General features: G+C 33.6%; 1 protein-coding gene across 1 annotated transcript in view; it reads left to right on the forward strand.

Annotated features, from left to right (window-relative positions):
- LOC115879592 (coiled-coil domain-containing protein 39-like) overlaps positions 1-18,034 on the forward strand; it is a 48,865-nt gene extending 30,831 nt beyond the window's left edge. Inside the window, exons 2-6 of the mRNA XM_030896486.1 lie at positions 6,065-6,238; positions 11,565-11,808; positions 15,556-15,857; positions 17,731-17,831; positions 18,019-18,034. Of these exons, the coding sequence (XP_030752346.1) occupies positions 6,065-6,238; positions 11,565-11,808; positions 15,556-15,857; positions 17,731-17,831; positions 18,019-18,034 (837 nt within the window). The remainder of the gene's footprint in view (positions 1-6,064; positions 6,239-11,564; positions 11,809-15,555; positions 15,858-17,730; positions 17,832-18,018) is intronic.
- Positions 18,035-19,121: the final 1,087 nt, after the last annotated feature.

Raw genomic sequence — 19,121 nt, forward strand, 5'->3', positions numbered from 1 at the left:
GAGAAAATCCAAAAACCAATTATACCATTCTAAAGAACGATATCGAGATTGATGGACACGTTATACTTTATGGGGATCACCAGGAACAAAAGGAATGAGGATGGATTTATTTATTGGAATTTTTTCGTTAGTTATGCCTTGGATAGTTATATTTTCGGGTTAACAATTTGGAAATTTATTTACAGCTGTGTTTTAAATTATTGAGTAATTCAGCACCAGTGTCGAGGATTAAAGATCTTCTAAAACAGTATTTGGTCTCTTGTCGTTGATATAAAAAAGATGTGGGTTACTGCGTAATATAATTTATTAGACATGAAAGTTGCGTGTGTGCGAGTTCATATTCGGGTTCGAGGTGGGGGTGGGTGGGTGGCTAGATGCGAGTGAGGTGATTTGGGTTTCTAATTGGGATATTTCTTCTTGGAATGTGTTGATCGGAGGGTCTAGGTTGTGAGGCAGCTTCGGAAAATCCTCAAATATAGTTAGTGATAGAAAGTGTGTGTGCGAGTCTGCGGGAAATTCGAACTTGGTTTGATTGAATTGATTTATAAGGGGCTGTCGTTAAAATTCAGCAGGACAGTAACGTCTAATTAGAATGTTCCATAATAAGCGTGTGTTCTGTTTTAGATTGTATTCAAATAATTGTCTTATTTTCGAATATTCTGATTAAGAATTTCTATTCAGGAATTTATAAAATTTCTGTTGTAGGGGATATTGTGTTGTTGTGGAGTTGTGAGAAACTTTATGATTAGTTTTGAGGGGTGTCGGTAGGAAGAGAGTGTGAGGTGAGAAGTGGAGTCTTTGAAGTGTGAGGCGATAATTCTATTTTGATCTAGTGTGCGCGAGTGGGAGTGAGGTTGTCGTAGTTTTGTTGAAAAGTTAATTTGTAAATAGGCTCCTTGAGAGTTCTGAATTTAAATTTTGTTAATAATTAGGGTCGTATAGACACTTATTGTTATTTCCTACATTGACTAGAACTATGACCAATACGATTACAAACAGAACATTTCACATTGTTCATTAATTATTTCTTTAAGACGCCTTGATAGGTTTGGGAATTAAGTTACTCGGATTTTTGATTTTCAGTATGATAGCTGTAACTCTCTCTGATCTATTGTGAGCTTCTACAAGGTATGTCGTTACTAGCACGAATCTTAATGTGTCCTAGATCTAGGTCTCATAAACCAGTTAGCAAAGGTTTAAAGCCAATTGTTTCTACTGAAAAATTGTTTGTGGCAATCCTTATGATTCTTTGTTTAATCCAGATCTTTTGATACTTGAGATGAAATTTTCGCGTTTAATACTTGTAGACGATTGAAAAATGTTAAAGGAGACTCTCCAGATAGTTGCTTAAGGCGTTGGAGTTCTGTAAAATGGAGCTGCGTTGAATCGCGAGAGAGGCGAGATTTTAATGTTTAATGTCAGGTGAGTGGTGCTCTGGAAACTCACGAGTGTGTGCTGCCTACCCTCTCAAGCTTCGCTTTTTGAATAAATAACAGAGATGTTGTTGCATGCTGCCATTCCTATCCGCACAATCCGCACGCGTTTAAAAGCTTTGGTTTAAAATACTTTGGTCACCATTCAATTCTGGACTATAGAAGGAATTCTCCGAAAGTCGTGATAAGTCTCACTTCAAAATGTTGTTGCGTATATATTGATTATGTTGAATAGGTTTTCCATGTTTGTCATTTATTAGGGTAATATTTAAAATAAGAAGGGAATTAATTTAAATTTGGTAAAAGTAGAAAGTAGTGAGTTAAAATTGAAAATTAAGATTTGTCTTAGAAAACTTATTTTTTTATCTATATAGATTATAAAAATAAATTATATATTAAAAAAAAACAGTTTTTTTTTTTTTCTTAGATACTTTCGGTGTACAAATATAGAAGAACGCTATATTTGTGAGTTGAAGATAAATTTTATTTCCGTTTGAATATATATATACCTAGAAATCGACAGTTTCTGGAATATTGTATAAAATAGATGTAAAGCCCGAGACCGAGTGTGCGTGTGTGTAGCGTGAGCATGTATAATTCAAATTCATGTGGGCGTCGTGTTCTCGTATCAGTTACCAGGGGCTTCACCAGGTGTTCATTCCGTAGCTATACCAGTTAGACTTGATTTTCGAATTTCTCTTTGGTTGTAGGTTCCTTTCCTTCGAATGAGGATGAGGAATCCGCCGCTATCAGTTTGGAGAATCTTTTCTTGTTCTAGAACAACCTTGACGAACTACCGACATGCGCCAATGAGATATCATCCCAAATCTCGAAGTTTCCACTTTTCTAAAAAAAACTTTATATAAACTTAATTACAAATATTATTGGTATTGAATAAATAGTTACTTTAAATATGATTAATATAACAAATAATAATAAAAAAAAAAAAAAAAAAAAAAAAAAAAAAAATAGATAAAATAATATTACAAACATTTTTTTTTTTTTTTTTTTTTTTTTTTTTTTTTAATCTTATAAAAATAATAGCTGAGGTTGCTTCAGTACTATTCCGTTGGAAATGCTGATGTTGCTGGTTGACTGACTTGGCGTCGCTCGGACTTGGCGTCGATGGCTGGCGTCATGCGGGGTTCAGTGGCCAACTTATATAACATACATATAGTATATATCACTCTATATTATTATTCCACTATTACATGCAATATTAACAATATTATCATTTTCTTATAGTAGGCCTTGGATAAAATAACAAATTAAATGGTAGTTACCTAACATAGACATGCATATAATTTATTTAGAAATGAATATTTTCTTACTTTTGCAGACTCGTTACACCCTGAACCTCTAAGATATTATTTTTCTCCTTTTGGTAACGAATTATTATATAATGGGAGGCTGGTTTGCAATATTTTAAAAGCTTGCATTATTACAGCATTTTTCAGGTGTTCAACATCGTATGAGCTGCCACGCATATATTATCAGTATTTCAAATATCCCCAAAAAATCAGAGATCGAGAAAAGACAAATCCGGGAATCAAGGAGGCCATCATATGGGGTTAACAACTTGGTTCCCGAATATCCTTGATTGAGAAATAATAAATTAACAAAATTCTAATATTCTTACGTCTGTCAAGTTAAGTTTGTGAGGGCGGAGCTCCATCTTGCTGAAATAGTATATTTCACGTACAATTAGCTAAAGATATTTTAACAAGTTCCGATACGATGGCTTCCAAGATTTACAAAGAGCGGTAGAGATTTAAGTTTCCCCAATATACAAAGAATTAGTTAGTTAATGGCTCTCAAAAATAAACAAACCGAGACACGCATCAGCAAACGAGTATTACATCTTCAATTCTTTAGTTTCTTCTTAATTCTAATACTATTGGAACCTACTAAAAATAAACTATTGATCTCTCTAATCATTGTTTTTCTTTTAAAAATACTGCCTTACAGAATTGATAACAAATATAAGCGTTTAACTGAAAAGCTGTATAATCAAGCCAGACTCATACAATTTCATAAACTCATTTACCAGCCGGCTCAGTTCCCATTTTACAATCAAAATCATAAGCCTTAGTCTCATAGTTATAATCAAATGATTTAAGTTTCCGCACCTAGAATCTAACACACTACATCCACTGTATTTGCTAACTGTAAAAAGTATCACCTCACGCATAAACAGTTATTCCTCACACGCGTCTTCAATATCTTAAAACAGCAAACCTTACAGGTAACGTCTACGGGGGCTGTCCCAAAATGCAAATTTCAAACAAGACCCCTGTCAGTCCTCAGCAAACCGAAGAGGGCAATGAAAAAATTTGTTCAATACGGCACTCTATCATTTGACAAAAAGCTGCCACAGTGCATGTCGCAACACCACTTCCCTATCGCTTCATCTTATAACGCGATGTACCGTATGATTTCAACGCAAAATCCGCACACCGTGTAACAGCATAAATAAATTCCGTTTACAGTTTGTTGAACTATTCCCTCAACACTACTAAAATCGATTTTTTTTCTATCTTTGTTGTATTAGTTCAATATTTACAACATCCTAATATTTAGCTCGCTGCTCTTGCAAAGTCATATTATACGATTAAACACATATCATTTAATTTTGTTTTTAAATTATTTTGGCAACTAAGAAACCAATAAAAAATAAAGTCAATTTGACATTAAAAGATTGAATTTCAAGGTGACATGGTGACACGTTTGTTATTCTAATCAGGACTGTATTATTTTTTTTTGATTAATTTAGTATTTTTATATCTCTCATATCTCAACAACGGAGTTCTTTAAAAAGTTTCAAATACATTTTTCTGTAAAATAAAATGGGAAAAATTTATTCATTTTTAAAATTTGCAAGGGATTTCCTATGTTTTTAAGATATTTTAATAATGATGGAAAAAACCGATTAATTTCAATAATCGAGTAACCAAACCAAACCAAACCCAACTTTTTGGAATACCCTGTATGATTTTTTTAAAAAATTTCAAAATATGTAAAAAAACCAAATAAATTATGCTTGTCCAAGTGTTTTCCCGAAAGACCAAATAACAAATAATATTGTAATATTTGAGGGGCGTTTTCAACCTCTTGGAATTTGAGATTCGAGAAACCCCTCCTTATCGAACCTCTACACCCCACAGTCAATCCGTTTGCCAAAAATCAGCTTTAAACGTCAAGCGGTTTAAGCAGAATCGTGATTACTCAATGGTCATATTTTCAATTCAAACCCCTGTATAAATTATATTATTATATTATAAAAATCTTAAAATATGTAAAACAACAAAATAAAATATACGTGTTTAAGAGTTTTTCCGAAAAACTCACCGGTTTTTAAACAAAAAATATTAAGGGATATTTCTCACCCCCTTAGAATTCGAGTTTCGAACCTCTACACCCTAAAGTTTCTTCTACACCCAATCTGTTTTCTAAAAATCAGCTTTTTACGTCAAGCGCTTTAAGCAGGATCGTGATTAATCAATGAGATTTTTCGAAACACCCTGTAGAGATTTTTAAAAAATCTTAAAATATGTAAAAAAACAAACTAAAATATACGTGTTTAAGCGTTTTTTTCGGAAACTTGACCGTTTTTTTAAATAAGAAATATTGTAGTACTTGAGGGGTGGTTTCACCCTCTTGGAACTGGAATTTCGAAAAATCCCTTCTGATCAAACCTCTACACCCTAGAATCAACCTGTATGCCAAAATTGAGCTTCTTACGTTGAGTGGTTTGAGCAGGATCGTGATTAATCAGTATGTCAGTCACTCAAGATTTTATACATATGTATATTAGTATAGACTAGTCGTCTGGTCTTCAAAGTGGCCCAAGTTGTTATTATTTTTTGTAAATCTAAGTTGATGGCAATATCCGCTTCACATTTTTTTTTTATTTCACATAATTTTTTTTTTATTTTTGACAAATTTGGGATTTAGACGTCGCGTTGTCATAACTAATTTCCCAACTCAATTATACATTGGGGGGGGAGCGTCCCCCCCCATCACCCCCCATAGCTTCATAGATCATTTTTCAACAAAATTGACCTTTTGAGTTTTTCTTGTTCATCAAACGGTTGCCGAGAAAAAAATAAATATACTTATTAAGAGCCCGCCTTAAGCCGTTTTCTAACGATTTTTTATTTTTTAGATTAATTAGGAAACACCCTGTATATGCATATCACAGGCAACCAAATAAACTAGTAACCTTTAAAAATTATTTTTCCTACCACTAGCGACATACCGTGTTTTTAGTGAGTACTAAATTATTTTATCAAAATTTCACCATATAAGTTTCCAGGCAATGATTTAGACGTCGCCTTGTCATGACAATTTCCCAACTCAATTATACATTGGGGGGGCATCCCCCCCATCACCCCCCATAGCTTCACCACTGCCTACCTAAATTCTAGTAGAAATATTTGACAACTAGATTTCTCAGTAAGATAAAACTATGGTTTCCCCACGTCGAAATATAATTCCATCTTTGCTAAAGTCTTTAGTATAACTTTATATTTTAAAAAAACAAATAATTATACAAAGTGGCCCAGAGATCTCGAAAATATTTAGATACATATTTTTTAGTCGTTTAAAATATTTATTATCAATTTTCTTAGAAACTGATTACAGCTTACAAACAGCAATATGATTCAGAAGAACACCGATATCAACTATCTAAAGCGGAGCGTAGCAAGATTGCGAATGATACTTCGGAGGTTAATAAGCGTATGCAGTTTTTAGAAGAACGTAGAGAAGTGCAAAAAAGCGATCTGAAAAAAGCAATAATTCAGGTACGTAATGGCAAAAAATAAGTATCACTTCCCATGCTTATAATAAATAATACTTGATCCTTGAGCGCCAGTTTCCTTATAATATCAGTCAATCTACAGGGTGGTCCGAACTGTATTCCGGAAACTTCGGCAGCATATTCTGCAGATAAAAATAAGTAAAAAAGTTCGTATAAATATATGTCCTAAAGTGCTTAGTTTCGGAGATACAGAGTGTAGAAATTTCATTTTTATTTCGATTGTTTCCAAATAATTTCTGAAATAAAGTCAATATTTGGATGAAAATAATTGGTGTCTGGGCGTTTTTCATCATGAGAAATTTGATTTTTATGTCAATATGACTCCTATTTGTAAGGGGCATCACCTACATGGGTTTTAACTGTTTTGAAGTATAATAACTTTTCATCCGTACCTGTATAAAACTACCTACTGAGTGAAAAAATATACATTTCCGTGATTTTCTACGTAAAAAATGTCTCTTGGTAAAAATCGCTATGAGAAACTTTCTCAAGATATTTAGAATGGAAATAGTCAATACATGTAATTATTGACAAAAAATAAAGATGTTGAGTAAATAGTTAAGTAGTAGGTAATTTGACTTCACCCTTTGAATAAGAAGACTAAGGAAGGAGCATAATGCTATCCATGTATTCATGCATGGTGGGCGGAAAAAGCTCTCTAGGGTGGGGATCCTTGACAGTTCTGTTTGACGATTCATTTGACACATTTGAATTTGATTTGAAATTTTGTGGATTTGTCAGTATTTACGGAGCTTATTTTATGTTATTTATTATTTATTCTACTACTGATAGTTGTATAAAGGTAGTAAACTAGATGGAAATTGTGGCAGCACTTAAATTAACAGTGACACTATCGCGATTTATCGAAAAAGACTCTAAAATAGTTGGTTGTGTAGCGTGCGGTAGATCTCGGCAAAAATTGAGTGAAATAATGGAACAACTTTTCGCTAGTAAGTGACTATATAATATACATACGTGTAGTAAACCGATCATTTATGAAATTCACTTAAATTAACTAAATTATATATTTTTCTTGCATTTTAGCTTTTATTTATTACTTGTCAAAGATTAAATGTCAAAGAATTTAGATACGTTAATTTGACTTAACTGCTTCAGTAGCGTATCGGATGTTTGTGGTAATAAATACTTATTATAACTTATCTATTTTTATTAGAATTATATATTTTTATAACAATTTTAATAACTACCAACATTTATTCACAACGTAAAATAAAACAACAAGTTATTGAGTCTGCCCCACGCCTACCCTACATCATAGTTTTACATTTTTTAAATAAAATTAGAACGACACTGATAAACCGGAATTTAAGTCGGCCATATTTGAGGCTCATCGCGGTGTACCTAAGATTTTTGATATGCTCCTTCCTAATAGTCTTCTTATTCAAAGGTTCATACGCATCGGCGTCCGTTTGTCGTTCATCGTTCTGTCAAACCAATAAAATTGAAATACGATCTGTCATTTTTGAAATAAACCAATAAAACTGGTTAAAAACAACAAGAGACAACGTATGACGGATTTATATTTAAACCCATCCATAGCTAACTTAAAAATAATTAGAAACTTTTTTTAGTAAAATAAATAGATTGGTATGGGACGTCATCTGCTTTTCTTCTGTCATCGTCTGTCGAAATCTTACCTGAGAAAAAAAACAGAGTATAGTAGGTAATTTGACGTCACCCCTTTTATTAACATATCGAATTGAAATAGCACACTGAGACTTTTCTGTAATATCCCTTGTATGGTATTTTGAATCATATTATGAAATATCGGGACGATATATCCCCTTAACTTCTAAGCCTACCGACCTACCGAGCCCCCGCGATAGGCCTGTTCCAAACACCGGAACACCGTTTCAACACCGGTGTTGGGCTGACACCGGTGGCGAAATATGGACTATCCGGTGTTCCGTTGTCGACACCGACACCGGTGTTCATCTACAACACCGGTGTTTATCCCGACACCGGTGTTGGTCTAGACACCGGTGTTCATCTACAACACCGGTGTTTATCCCGACACCGTTGTTGGTCTAGACACCGGTGTTCATCTCGATATCGGTGTTTAGTAAACGGGTTAAAGAAGAAATAATGTTAATTAATAAGTTCAAAATAAACCCTGATAATAATAATGTCGTATCGGTGATTATTTTTATCGTTTATTAAAGCGCACAGACTTTAACTTAAAGCTTTCAAATTTAAATATATTATTTTGCCAGACTAATCACTAAAATAAAGTGGAAGCATCAAATAAACAACTATAAAGTAAACAATTGTTTAATCAAAAACAAACAGAAAACAAAACAAAACATAAAGAAACAAAAATTCGTAGCTGTAAAATAAACTAAAAAATATTACATTAAAAAAAAACTAAAAAAAACAAACAAACGGCACCATCGACATCGACACCGTGACCGGTGTTGTAGACGAACACCGGTGCTGAAATGAACATCGGTGTTGACACCGGTACACCGACTGAAACACCGGTGGTCATCAACACCTAACACCGGTGTTCAAATCTCAACACCGAACAGGTCTACCCCGCGACTCATGCAACTTGCAAAGTGCAAAGGCGACCGAAGATTTCGCCTAAGCCCAGCTTAATTACGATACAAATAAGACTTACGTCGCGTCGCGTCGCTACCACACGATGAGTTAGACAGAGACAGAAGACCGTACGTCGCACAGTGGTTCAGATTGCCAAAAAGTGGCGCATAGGATATTTTTAATTTTATTACAAATTCTAGACTTATTAGGTTAATGGCGGATTTATTAACGTGACAAAGATAGTTCAAGAAATAAACAAAATATATTTCAGACTATGTTTGTTTAGTATAAAAATATTAAAAAAGGGGGATTTTCTATGAATTTTATTCAAAAATTAATTCTTTCTTAGCCTTTAAAACCTCATGATAGGATGGATATATATTTGCTTCTAAAATTCAAAAATTTTATTTTAATAGTAATAAGAATATCCGGAAAAAAAATATTTATTTTTCCACTGAGCCGATAAGCGCATGTTCTGATACTGTGCTTTCGTCTGCTTCCCATTAATAAGAAAGAAAGCCACAGCTTCTCCAGGGGTATGTTCCAGGCATTTCCTGATGAAAAGTGGCGACTACTTTCTCTGGAAATTCAAACCCTAGTTGGACGTCTTTTGCCGTCTCATTTTTATGTTCCTTCCTTAAATTAGAAACTGTAGCATATGCCAGAACTTCAGAGGTTTGGTAAGGTAAGAATCTCTAATTCCTAGAAATAAATTGATTTTTCATCTTTGCCATTAAATAAAAGCAATAATGCAATATTTGCAGCATTATGTAAATAAAAAACATGTTTTTTTTTCTGTAAGATATTATAAATTAATTCCTTGGCAATATATACCTTTGGTCTCTTTATTTTATTTTTTTAGGACTTGGACAATTCTGAAAAAGAATTTCTTCTTGAAAGGCCAGGGTCATCAAAAGATTGATTCTCTTCCATTTGAAGTAAATTTTTATTCAGCCAGAGACAATTCTTGGAAATAAAAGTGCTCTAAGTATAATTACATTTCCTCCACTTTTCTGACCATTTATAAACAAAATTTTCAATTTGCTTTTTTTCATCACAAAATGAAATAATTTTATCAATAATATTAACACAAAAATGAAATAATTTTATCAATAATATCCGCTTCTGACCTATTATTAAAACCCATTTTCAAAAACCTCTCACATATTGATCTGCGGCTTATTGTTTCTAAAATAAAAGGAATTGAGTACGGGAGGAACATGTGAGTCTCTATAGTTACACTTTTACCACTCCAGAGTTATTCAGAAAATATTAGTAAAATAATTTAAGAAATTATCCATGGAACAAAAATCAGACTACTGGTCAATTTAAAATTCTAATTTATATATAATCTACCTCGGGGTCTCTTGGGGTAAGATACTTGTGGTAAATTAAACTTGGTATAATACCTCTTAAAAATTATAAAATACAGAAGCGGAGATCTGTGGAGTTCTAAAGATTCGCAATTTCAAAGTTTAATTTTCAAAAAAACGCTCTACTATATTTGTGGTAACTACTCGCTTCATAAAAAAATATTAAAGTTAATAAAATTCTCTTAAAAAATACTTACCTTGGTCTTCAAAATCCATTATAATTTAATTTATTTCCAAGTCTCTGAACTAAGAACCAAAACATATTAGCAACACTAAACCGTTATCAGCAAATAACTGATATATTGAAACTACAAAATCTAACGAAAACAACATTCCTGTACGCTTTTTTATTACGATTAAAAAGTGGATCGTGATAAATTGAATAAATGGACCCATCATCTGTTGAAAATAGTAATATCATTGTTGAATTTTTCGAAATTTTTTTCTTGACCCCTGTTCGTCGATTTTTTTGAATCTGAACCAATGTGCGTCGTCCATCGACTTTAACAGGCGATGTAGAAATCGGCGAACAAAGGCGTTTGCAGTATACTCCAAGGGTAAAAATTATTTTGTTTTCTAATGCAGTGCCACAGTCAGCGTCGTCCAGCGGTAGTGCATATTTTAATATAAAGACCATAAATATTAAATTAATATTGATTATTACAACACACTTCCGTGTATTAACAGTATTTTTATGTATTGGCAACATTAATAGTAAATAATGTAATGTAAAAACGGCTTAAATTCTGACAAAATTGTAGGGCAGGCGCCGCCTACTTTGCCTACCCTGACGAGCCGTCACTGTGTTTTATCATTATTTTTTGTAGAAAAAATTATGATTAATGAAAAAAAAATTCCCAAATTTATCATTTCAGTGAAATAAGAACGGCCGTCTAGTCACCACATGTACTCTTTATCAATGATGACATGTATTGATAATTTCCATTCCAAATATCTGGAGAACAGTTGTCCTTGGCTGCGTGGATTTTTACAAAGATATATCTCTTACGTAAAAAATGGCGGAAATGTATTTCACTCAATATAGCTAAATACAGATACGGACAAAAAGTTATAACACTTCAAAACATATAGGTGGCGTCCCCTACAAGTAGGAGTCATATTGAGATTGAAACATTGAAATTTCTCATGTCAAAAAACACTTAGCCACCAATTTTGGTTTTAGTTCAGAAATTAATTGGAAAAAATCGAAATAAAAATTAAACTTCCACACCCTGGATCTCCACAACGAAACATTTCAGGGCATATTATACGAACTTTCTTACATATTTTTATCGGCAAAATATGGTGCCGAAGTTTCCCGAAACCGAATACAATTTGCACCGCCCTGTATTTGAATTGTAAAACGTTCTACAGGTTGACAAGATTAAACAAGAAACAGGATGGGATATAGAAGCAATTAAGGCATGGGAAGAATCATTAAAAAAACGAGACGAAAACAATGAGTTGATTAAAAAATTTTCGAAAGAAGATGAAAGACGATTTAACGAATTAGACGCGAAACGACAACTACTACAAACAGAATTTGATAATAAATCTTCAGAGATTAGTAAAATAGCGTGCGAGTTATACAATCAAGAAATGATCATTGAAAGAATAGGTAAATATAAGGAAATCAAATCAGCCACGCTTTTGGGTTACAAATAGTTCGCCTGCCTACAGTTGTCTGCCCTTTGTACAGGGTATTAATAATTAGTACATCGTCCAAACTATAGCAGACCTCATGTTCATATACAATTGCAACCTGTTTTTTTTACGATCATGAGGTATCCCAAAATGAAAAAACAATGTTGCATTATTCTTAAATTAAAAGTGTTGTCTTTGTGCTTGGGAAAGACAAAAGGGATGTAATATGTAGGATGTATTTTCTTACAGATGTTTATTTTATGTTCATTACTGCGACTTTATAAAGACCTATTGAGGGGGCCCCCTTCCTTGAGTTAGAACTCACTATACATGAAGACTTTCTTGTTGTAGGGGAAACATCCCATACTCCCATCGGGGTGCTTTCTATACTCCTCCGACAACAGATATTCTTCCTCCGAGGGTAAACACCCTTCCACGGTTAAGCCCCGTTCTCAGAACTGCGACTGTCGCCAGCGACACGACAAAAGAACCAATCAGATTTGTACAAAATTCAAACAGCTGTCAATTTTAAATTTAGTACAGCTCCCATTGGTCGTTTGAAGTGTCAATCAGTGTCGCTGTCGACACGACAAAAGAACCAATCAGATTTGTACAAAATTCAAACAGCTGTCAATTTTAAATTTAGTACAGCTCCCATTGGTTGTTTGAAATGTCAAACTCTGTCGCCCGCGACACGACGTTGTTCTGAGAACGGGGCTTTAGAGTTGGGCCAGAGAAGAAAATCGTAGAGAAGCGTCAAAAACCGTCGGCACTATTGAAGTAGGGGGGACCAAGTTTTGTGACCTTCAAATTGGCGTATGTGACAGATAGCATGTTTATAGTAGTTTATGTTTCTAGCTACACTAAGAGAAATTCAATGAAGGCAAAAGAAATAAGAAAAACTGTACACTGAAAAAACATGTGTTCAGTAAAAAGTATATTAGAAATATTTAGGAATTTGAATATATTTGACATATTGAATAGTAACTATCTTTTAAGATTTAACGGGTTTCCGCGATTTGTGACCGCGTTTTCTAACTTATTCCTTTTAGAGAGACATTTTCAAATCGTATCTGATAATATTGTTTGCTTCGAAATTAATATTTGAAAGTGTGTTTTTAAGGAAAACAATTTTAAGAAAAATTCTAATATTTATCAGCTGTTATCACAAGGGTTAAAACAAACCAAAAAGTAAATATCATGATTACAGTTGAGGGTTGGAACTGGGGTGTTACAACAGCAAAATAAAACACTAATTCACCACAATACACCAAAACACTTTACTTCTGCAGTGCATCAGCAGATTATTAAAAAACATAATATTATCTTTATAATATGAGAACATAGGTGGTAGATTAAATTTACAAGAAAGAAAACCCAGAAAAGATTCAGCGGTTCTAAAAATGTAACCAAAAAAGTTTTTTTTTTATTTTCAAAGTATCTCGGTTATTCTGGACTTGTTTGAAAAACGGTAAAGACAAAATATGCTTCATTTATCGAGGTCTACCAGCCCCTGAAAATATTTGCACTTATTTAAGACTCACCCTATATATTAAAAAATCATATTTTACATAAAAAACCATATTACATTTAAAGATAACAACTTAAATTAGTGCCGCTATTGAATTATATATGCGATAAAATTTTTAATTTTCTAATAGTTTTCTTATCTTAAATATAGATTAATTAATTCAAAAAAAGATTATTTACACAAATAAAAAAATTGTAAGATTTCAGGACTTTATCATTAACAATGGCAACGCTGGCCGTATTTCGAAAACACGTTGAGCTGACAGCATGTTTACCTCCCACTCCAAATTTTTAGGCGGGATTCGTTTTGTTGCTTCTCCTGGTTGGGCCCTCCGTGCCCTTCACACTAGAGATGGGCGGTTATTGGTAAAAAACCGGTTTTAGGTTAACCGGAATTATCTTTAAAAAATAATAACTTGACAAAATTAACCGACACAAATTAACCGGTTATTCAAATAACCTAACCTAGCAAAACTAAATATTTAGTTTTCCTATAGGTTTACTTACCTCTACACTCCATAGGTCTACTTCATATTTAGATAATAAACTTAGTTAAATCGCATGATTAAATAGAGATTGTAGCAATGTAAGTATGTATATGTACAAAATTTAAATAAAAATGCTAACCTCACTTTTTTGAGTAGACATGGATATGATAATAAAACTAGTAATTACTTAACGTGCAAATAAACCACACAACTCACAAGTTCTACAATCTACAACCAAGTTATTTTAATCAAATACCAAAGAAAAATAAGGAGACTGAATGAATAGATAATGAAAGATTATCTTCATTCATTACTTGAACTTCAATTTTGTATTCTTTAGTCTAAGCTTCAAGAGAGACTTCAAACTACAAATAAAATATATTTACGGTGAAACGTGGGTGAAACTGGGCGAAACCATGGAAGACTTTTGAAGAACCGTTGAAAATCCGTTAAAGTCGGTTAAAATTTAAATATAGAATTTAGAGAATCTATTTGAAGTTAGGTTCGTATCACTTGGCTAGCTGGTGGCTAGTAGTAGTCTATGCCATTAGTACTTTGTTTTACGGCCTGACCTGTCAGGGCCATTTGGCCGTTGTTTTGATTATTATCATCAGGGTTCGCCTGATGCCTGATTTAATTTTGACATTTGATGTTTGATGTCATATATTTTCGTTTTGGGAGCGGGAGCGGGATCTCCCGTTATCGTCGTAATATCTGGAAGATCCGTGCCGTTCGCTCCTTCGAAATTTACGATTCATACAGCTAATATTTAATTGTTACTTATTTTAAACAAGTACGATTTTTTAAAAAATAACCGGCTATAGGTTATTGAACGTAATGCAAGGTTATTAGGTTAACTGGTGAAAAAAAAACTACCTTTAAATAACCGGTTATTTTAGAGGAAAATACCGGTTATTAAAAAACCGGTTACTTTTGCCCATCTCTACTTCACACTAGAGGAGCTTGCCTCCGGCTGAGGTACCCGTGAGGTGGAGGCTGGAGAATCTGCCTCCATTTTCTTCACCTCTTTAACTTGGTCTCTCCTTAGACCTGATACCGGTGTTATAATAAAGGATATATCCCTCTTTCTCTATTACCTCCTTGGATTTGAGGTCAATTCCTATTGTAAGGACCTGACCATCCCTCGAATTGATGACTCTCTCTTTCAGCATATCTTCCATAAAACAGTTAATACGTCACAAGCAGCGTACAAGTGAGACGCGCGCAGCATTATTATACATAAGTACAGCTATAGGCAACACCCAAGTGTACTAGATCCAAGTACACTTGGACCGTGTCAACCCGCCTTAAATATGCTATTTCGTTACGCAATGCAGGCAGATATATGAAGGATAAAAAATCAAGGACATTGTTATCTTCCGTAGGGCATAAAATAACACAAATTTCAAATCTTGTTTAGTATCTTTGAATGCTGCAAATGCAAAATATTATTAGTTATTTTGAAAATTATTTTTTACAACATCCATACTCATATTTTTCGAGAATTTTAATTTCAACAATTTTTATTTTAAAATAAACTATTTTTGAACTTAATAGCATCGTTGGTATTAAATTTTCTCCTTGAAATATATTTTTTCCAACCTCTAAAGTCCAGTAACTAAAAACTGAACCATACGCTATATCAATCTTGAGATCAAGTTTCTAATAAAATATTAAATTAACATTTTATAATTCGGTTTTAGGTAAATCTGTTAAACAGCAGGTTAATGAACGTGAAGCTCTAATTGTCCAGTGGAAAGAAGCAGTTAAAATGTTAAAACAAAGGGATGAGGATATCGATGTGGAACGTGACCGTATTTTAGATGCTCAAAACGTATTGGAAAAACAACAAGAGCACCTTTCTGAAGAAGTTCGATTCTTAGAAAATGAACAACGAAATAATCACGAAACGCAGCTAGTATTGGAAAGAATCAACTCACTGAATTCGAGGTTACGCCGTGAGCTTGGCGATTTGGAACAAGATGTATATGCTGCTATTAGCGAGGTACATGGTAATTATGAATTATCTATATCGGGTGTTTCTCAAAAGTGGCTCACCCCCTATATATTTTTTATTTTTTCAGATAAAAAAAATGAGATTTGGTACGTTACTATATCATAGCGATGTGTCGGCATTTGAGTAACACGATTTTGGAGCGGTATTTTTTTGTAACGTCGTGTCGCGCTTCACAACGAATCAGGAACCTGTTCTACAGAACGACGATCATAATGACAACAAAATTATGAATTATTTATAATTTGCAAATAAATTATTTATAATCGTTATTAAAGTTAGCTGGAACCGTAGTAACCGCATAGCGACGTGTTTAGCTCCAGCCGTCGCGATTTCGTCGGTCGCCAGCAGTAGTAACTGGCACTGGTATGTCCGTAGCGTCGCACGTGTTCGCTCCAGCCGTCGAGCTCCTAGAGCCGTAGTTCCGCCTGTCGCGAACAGAAGTAACTGGTAACTGCTGTAACTGATTATTGACCCTCGACCTCGGCGGCGACGTAACTTCGCTCCAGCCGTCGCGCTTCTAGAGCCGTAGTTCCGTCTGTCGGGAACAGAAGTAACTGGTTCCTGCTGTAACTGGCTATCGACGCTCGACCTCGGCGGCGACGTACTTCGTTCCAGCAGTCGCTGGAGCGCTTCTAGGGTTCCGGTTTTACCTGTCGCGATTTGATCGGTTACTACTGGCGTTGGTGCTCCCGTCGCTACGTTACTTTCGAAATAGCAATTTTTGGTATGTACTAGGCATGGTGTAAAATAGCGTTGTTTGAAAGATAAAACGCAAAAGCAAATAAAATAAAATAAAAATATTTTATTTGCCTTTATACATTTATATAAGTTTTATTGTTTATATATATTTTTTTTATATTTTTAAGGTTAGGTTAGGCCAATAAACATTTTTTTTTGACAGTGGTTTGGACTTTGTTCTTGATTTTAACATTAAATATATTATATTAATATACACATAAATATGAGCCGTTGATTTTATTTAAACGAAAATTTGATGAAGTTTTTCTAAAAATGAGATAGATTGGCTATACACAATTATAAACTCGATCTTTGGAAAATGAGTGGCGGATAAAAGTTACATTAATCTACAAATATAGATAAGTTAGATATATTTTTAGCGAGGAACACTTTGGAAGTCGGAACCTCGGTTTCAAAATCGCGGTATTTTGTCGCGGTATTTTTCTGGAACGAAATATTTTGTCGCGGTATTATTATTGTAACGCGACTCATGTCGTGCAACCGGTATTCCCATCACTACTATATCACATAAATTCAGGACTGATTGACGTATTCAATTGTTTTCTGTCACTTTACTGTTTCCCCGGAAATGACTACAACTTTTGATTTTTAAATGGCACCCTCGGTATTTTTTTTTTACTTTATTCGATAGAAAATAGCACTATGAATAGACATATTATATGTCAACTTTTGATATTCTCGCTTAAAAAAAATCGTATTTTAAATTTCAATCTAGTGTGGCATGGCTATGTTAAAACACTAATTTTTAATTAAGGAGCCTTGGAAAAATAGGTTTGATCGTCTAATGTTTTTCGTGTCTTTTCCTGGTTGGTTAAAAGAAGCCCAAATCTTATTTTTAATCATATCTCATTTTTTGCAAATGGAAGGAGGGTGGCTCATTCTATTTTGATTGGCGTATTCAAGAATTGAATACGCCAATCAATCCTAATTTATGTCATATACCTACTAACATACCAAATCTCGTTTTTTTATCTGAAATAATAAAAAAGTTATAGGGGTGAGCCACTTTTGAGAGGCACCCGGTATATCAGTTGATAATTGCATGCATCTTATTTTGACAGCCTTCAATGTCAACATAAATTAATGTACAATTTTATTTTAGAGTCATGCATACAAACGACAGCTTTCGTCTTTGGCTCAAAGTTTGGAAACGGAAAGAGTAAGAGGAAAGAGAATAACTGAAGATATAGCTCAAAAAGAAAGGTATGGTAAACAGGCGATATTTCTTATGCATTTTATACACCATATTATAAAAACAATGGATTGTCAATTTTATCGAAGATTGTCCAGAGTCGACAATTTTATTAACACTGCATTATCGACTTTTTTTTTGGTGTTTTAACAGAATGTCAACGATTTATATTAATAGATGTATCTCTTTGTTTTTTAGCCGACCATACCAATAGGTATGGTAGGCTCGAGGGTAGGCTATTAAGATCTGCAAAAAAAGTTGTTTTAATTTCACTCAAAATGAGTTATTTGGGTCATAAATGACCTAAATACAAAATATTTTCATGGTGTCTGTCCATGGTGGGGGTCCATTTTTTGGTGGGGGTGGGGGGTTGGTAAGGGGGTATGGGAAGGGGTTAAAAATTTTAAAAAATCGTAACTCCAAAATTACAGTAGCTAGCGAAACGCGGTTTTCAATTTAAGATTAGGAGTAATATTTGCAACAAAATTTGTAATAACATCAAAATCAAAGTCGCAGTTTTAGAGATAAAAAAAATTGGAAAAATTCCTTTACTTTGAAACTAAAAGAACTGCCTACCAACTTTTTATTAACATATTTTAGTATGGGCGGCTATACGTGCCTCCCGGCGCCAATTTTTTTAGTAATTTTCAAATTTAAATAACTCGGTTATTTATTTTAAAAACGGTAAACAGAAAATATGTTTATTTCGGACAGATCTACCACCCCTTAAAATACTTGCACTTATTTCTGCGACACCTTGTATATCTACTTCATCATTATTTAAAAGCATGCATTTCCTACACTCAGTGCTTATAGAAATTACTCAATAGAACAATAAATATTAGTTAAAATTAAATAAATTACCTAAATTAAGAAGATATAATAATATAATGGAAAATAAAACACTAATTCACCACAATACCATAGTAGAAGGAAGTAGTTGCACTCTCCCAAATAGGACTAGTTGCACTCTCCCAAATATTTTCTGCCAGTTTTTACAATCTGTCGAATATCGGCAGATTGCAGAGCGTTTCAGTTGATTTCCGTCCGTCGACCTGTGAGGTTCGAGCGTTGCGTCCCAGCACAGAGACGGATTGACAAAAAATTAGTGCCTTACTGTGTGCTGCTGTTAATTGTAGTAATAATTAAAAAAATTGTGCTTTGAGTTTTTTGTGAGAGTCATTTGTGATCATGTTTGTGTTCAGGTTAATTTTCTTATGACTGATTACTACTTAATAATTTGATATTATTTTCATTTAAACCTCAATTTTTTATCGATTTTACTTTTGACAACCATCCCT

Source organism: Sitophilus oryzae, unplaced genomic scaffold (assembly GCF_002938485.1).
Source record: "Sitophilus oryzae breed Bouriz unplaced genomic scaffold, Soryzae_2.0 scaffold_1582_pilon_pilon, whole genome shotgun sequence".
NCBI lineage: Eukaryota > Metazoa > Arthropoda > Insecta > Coleoptera > Curculionidae > Sitophilus > Sitophilus oryzae.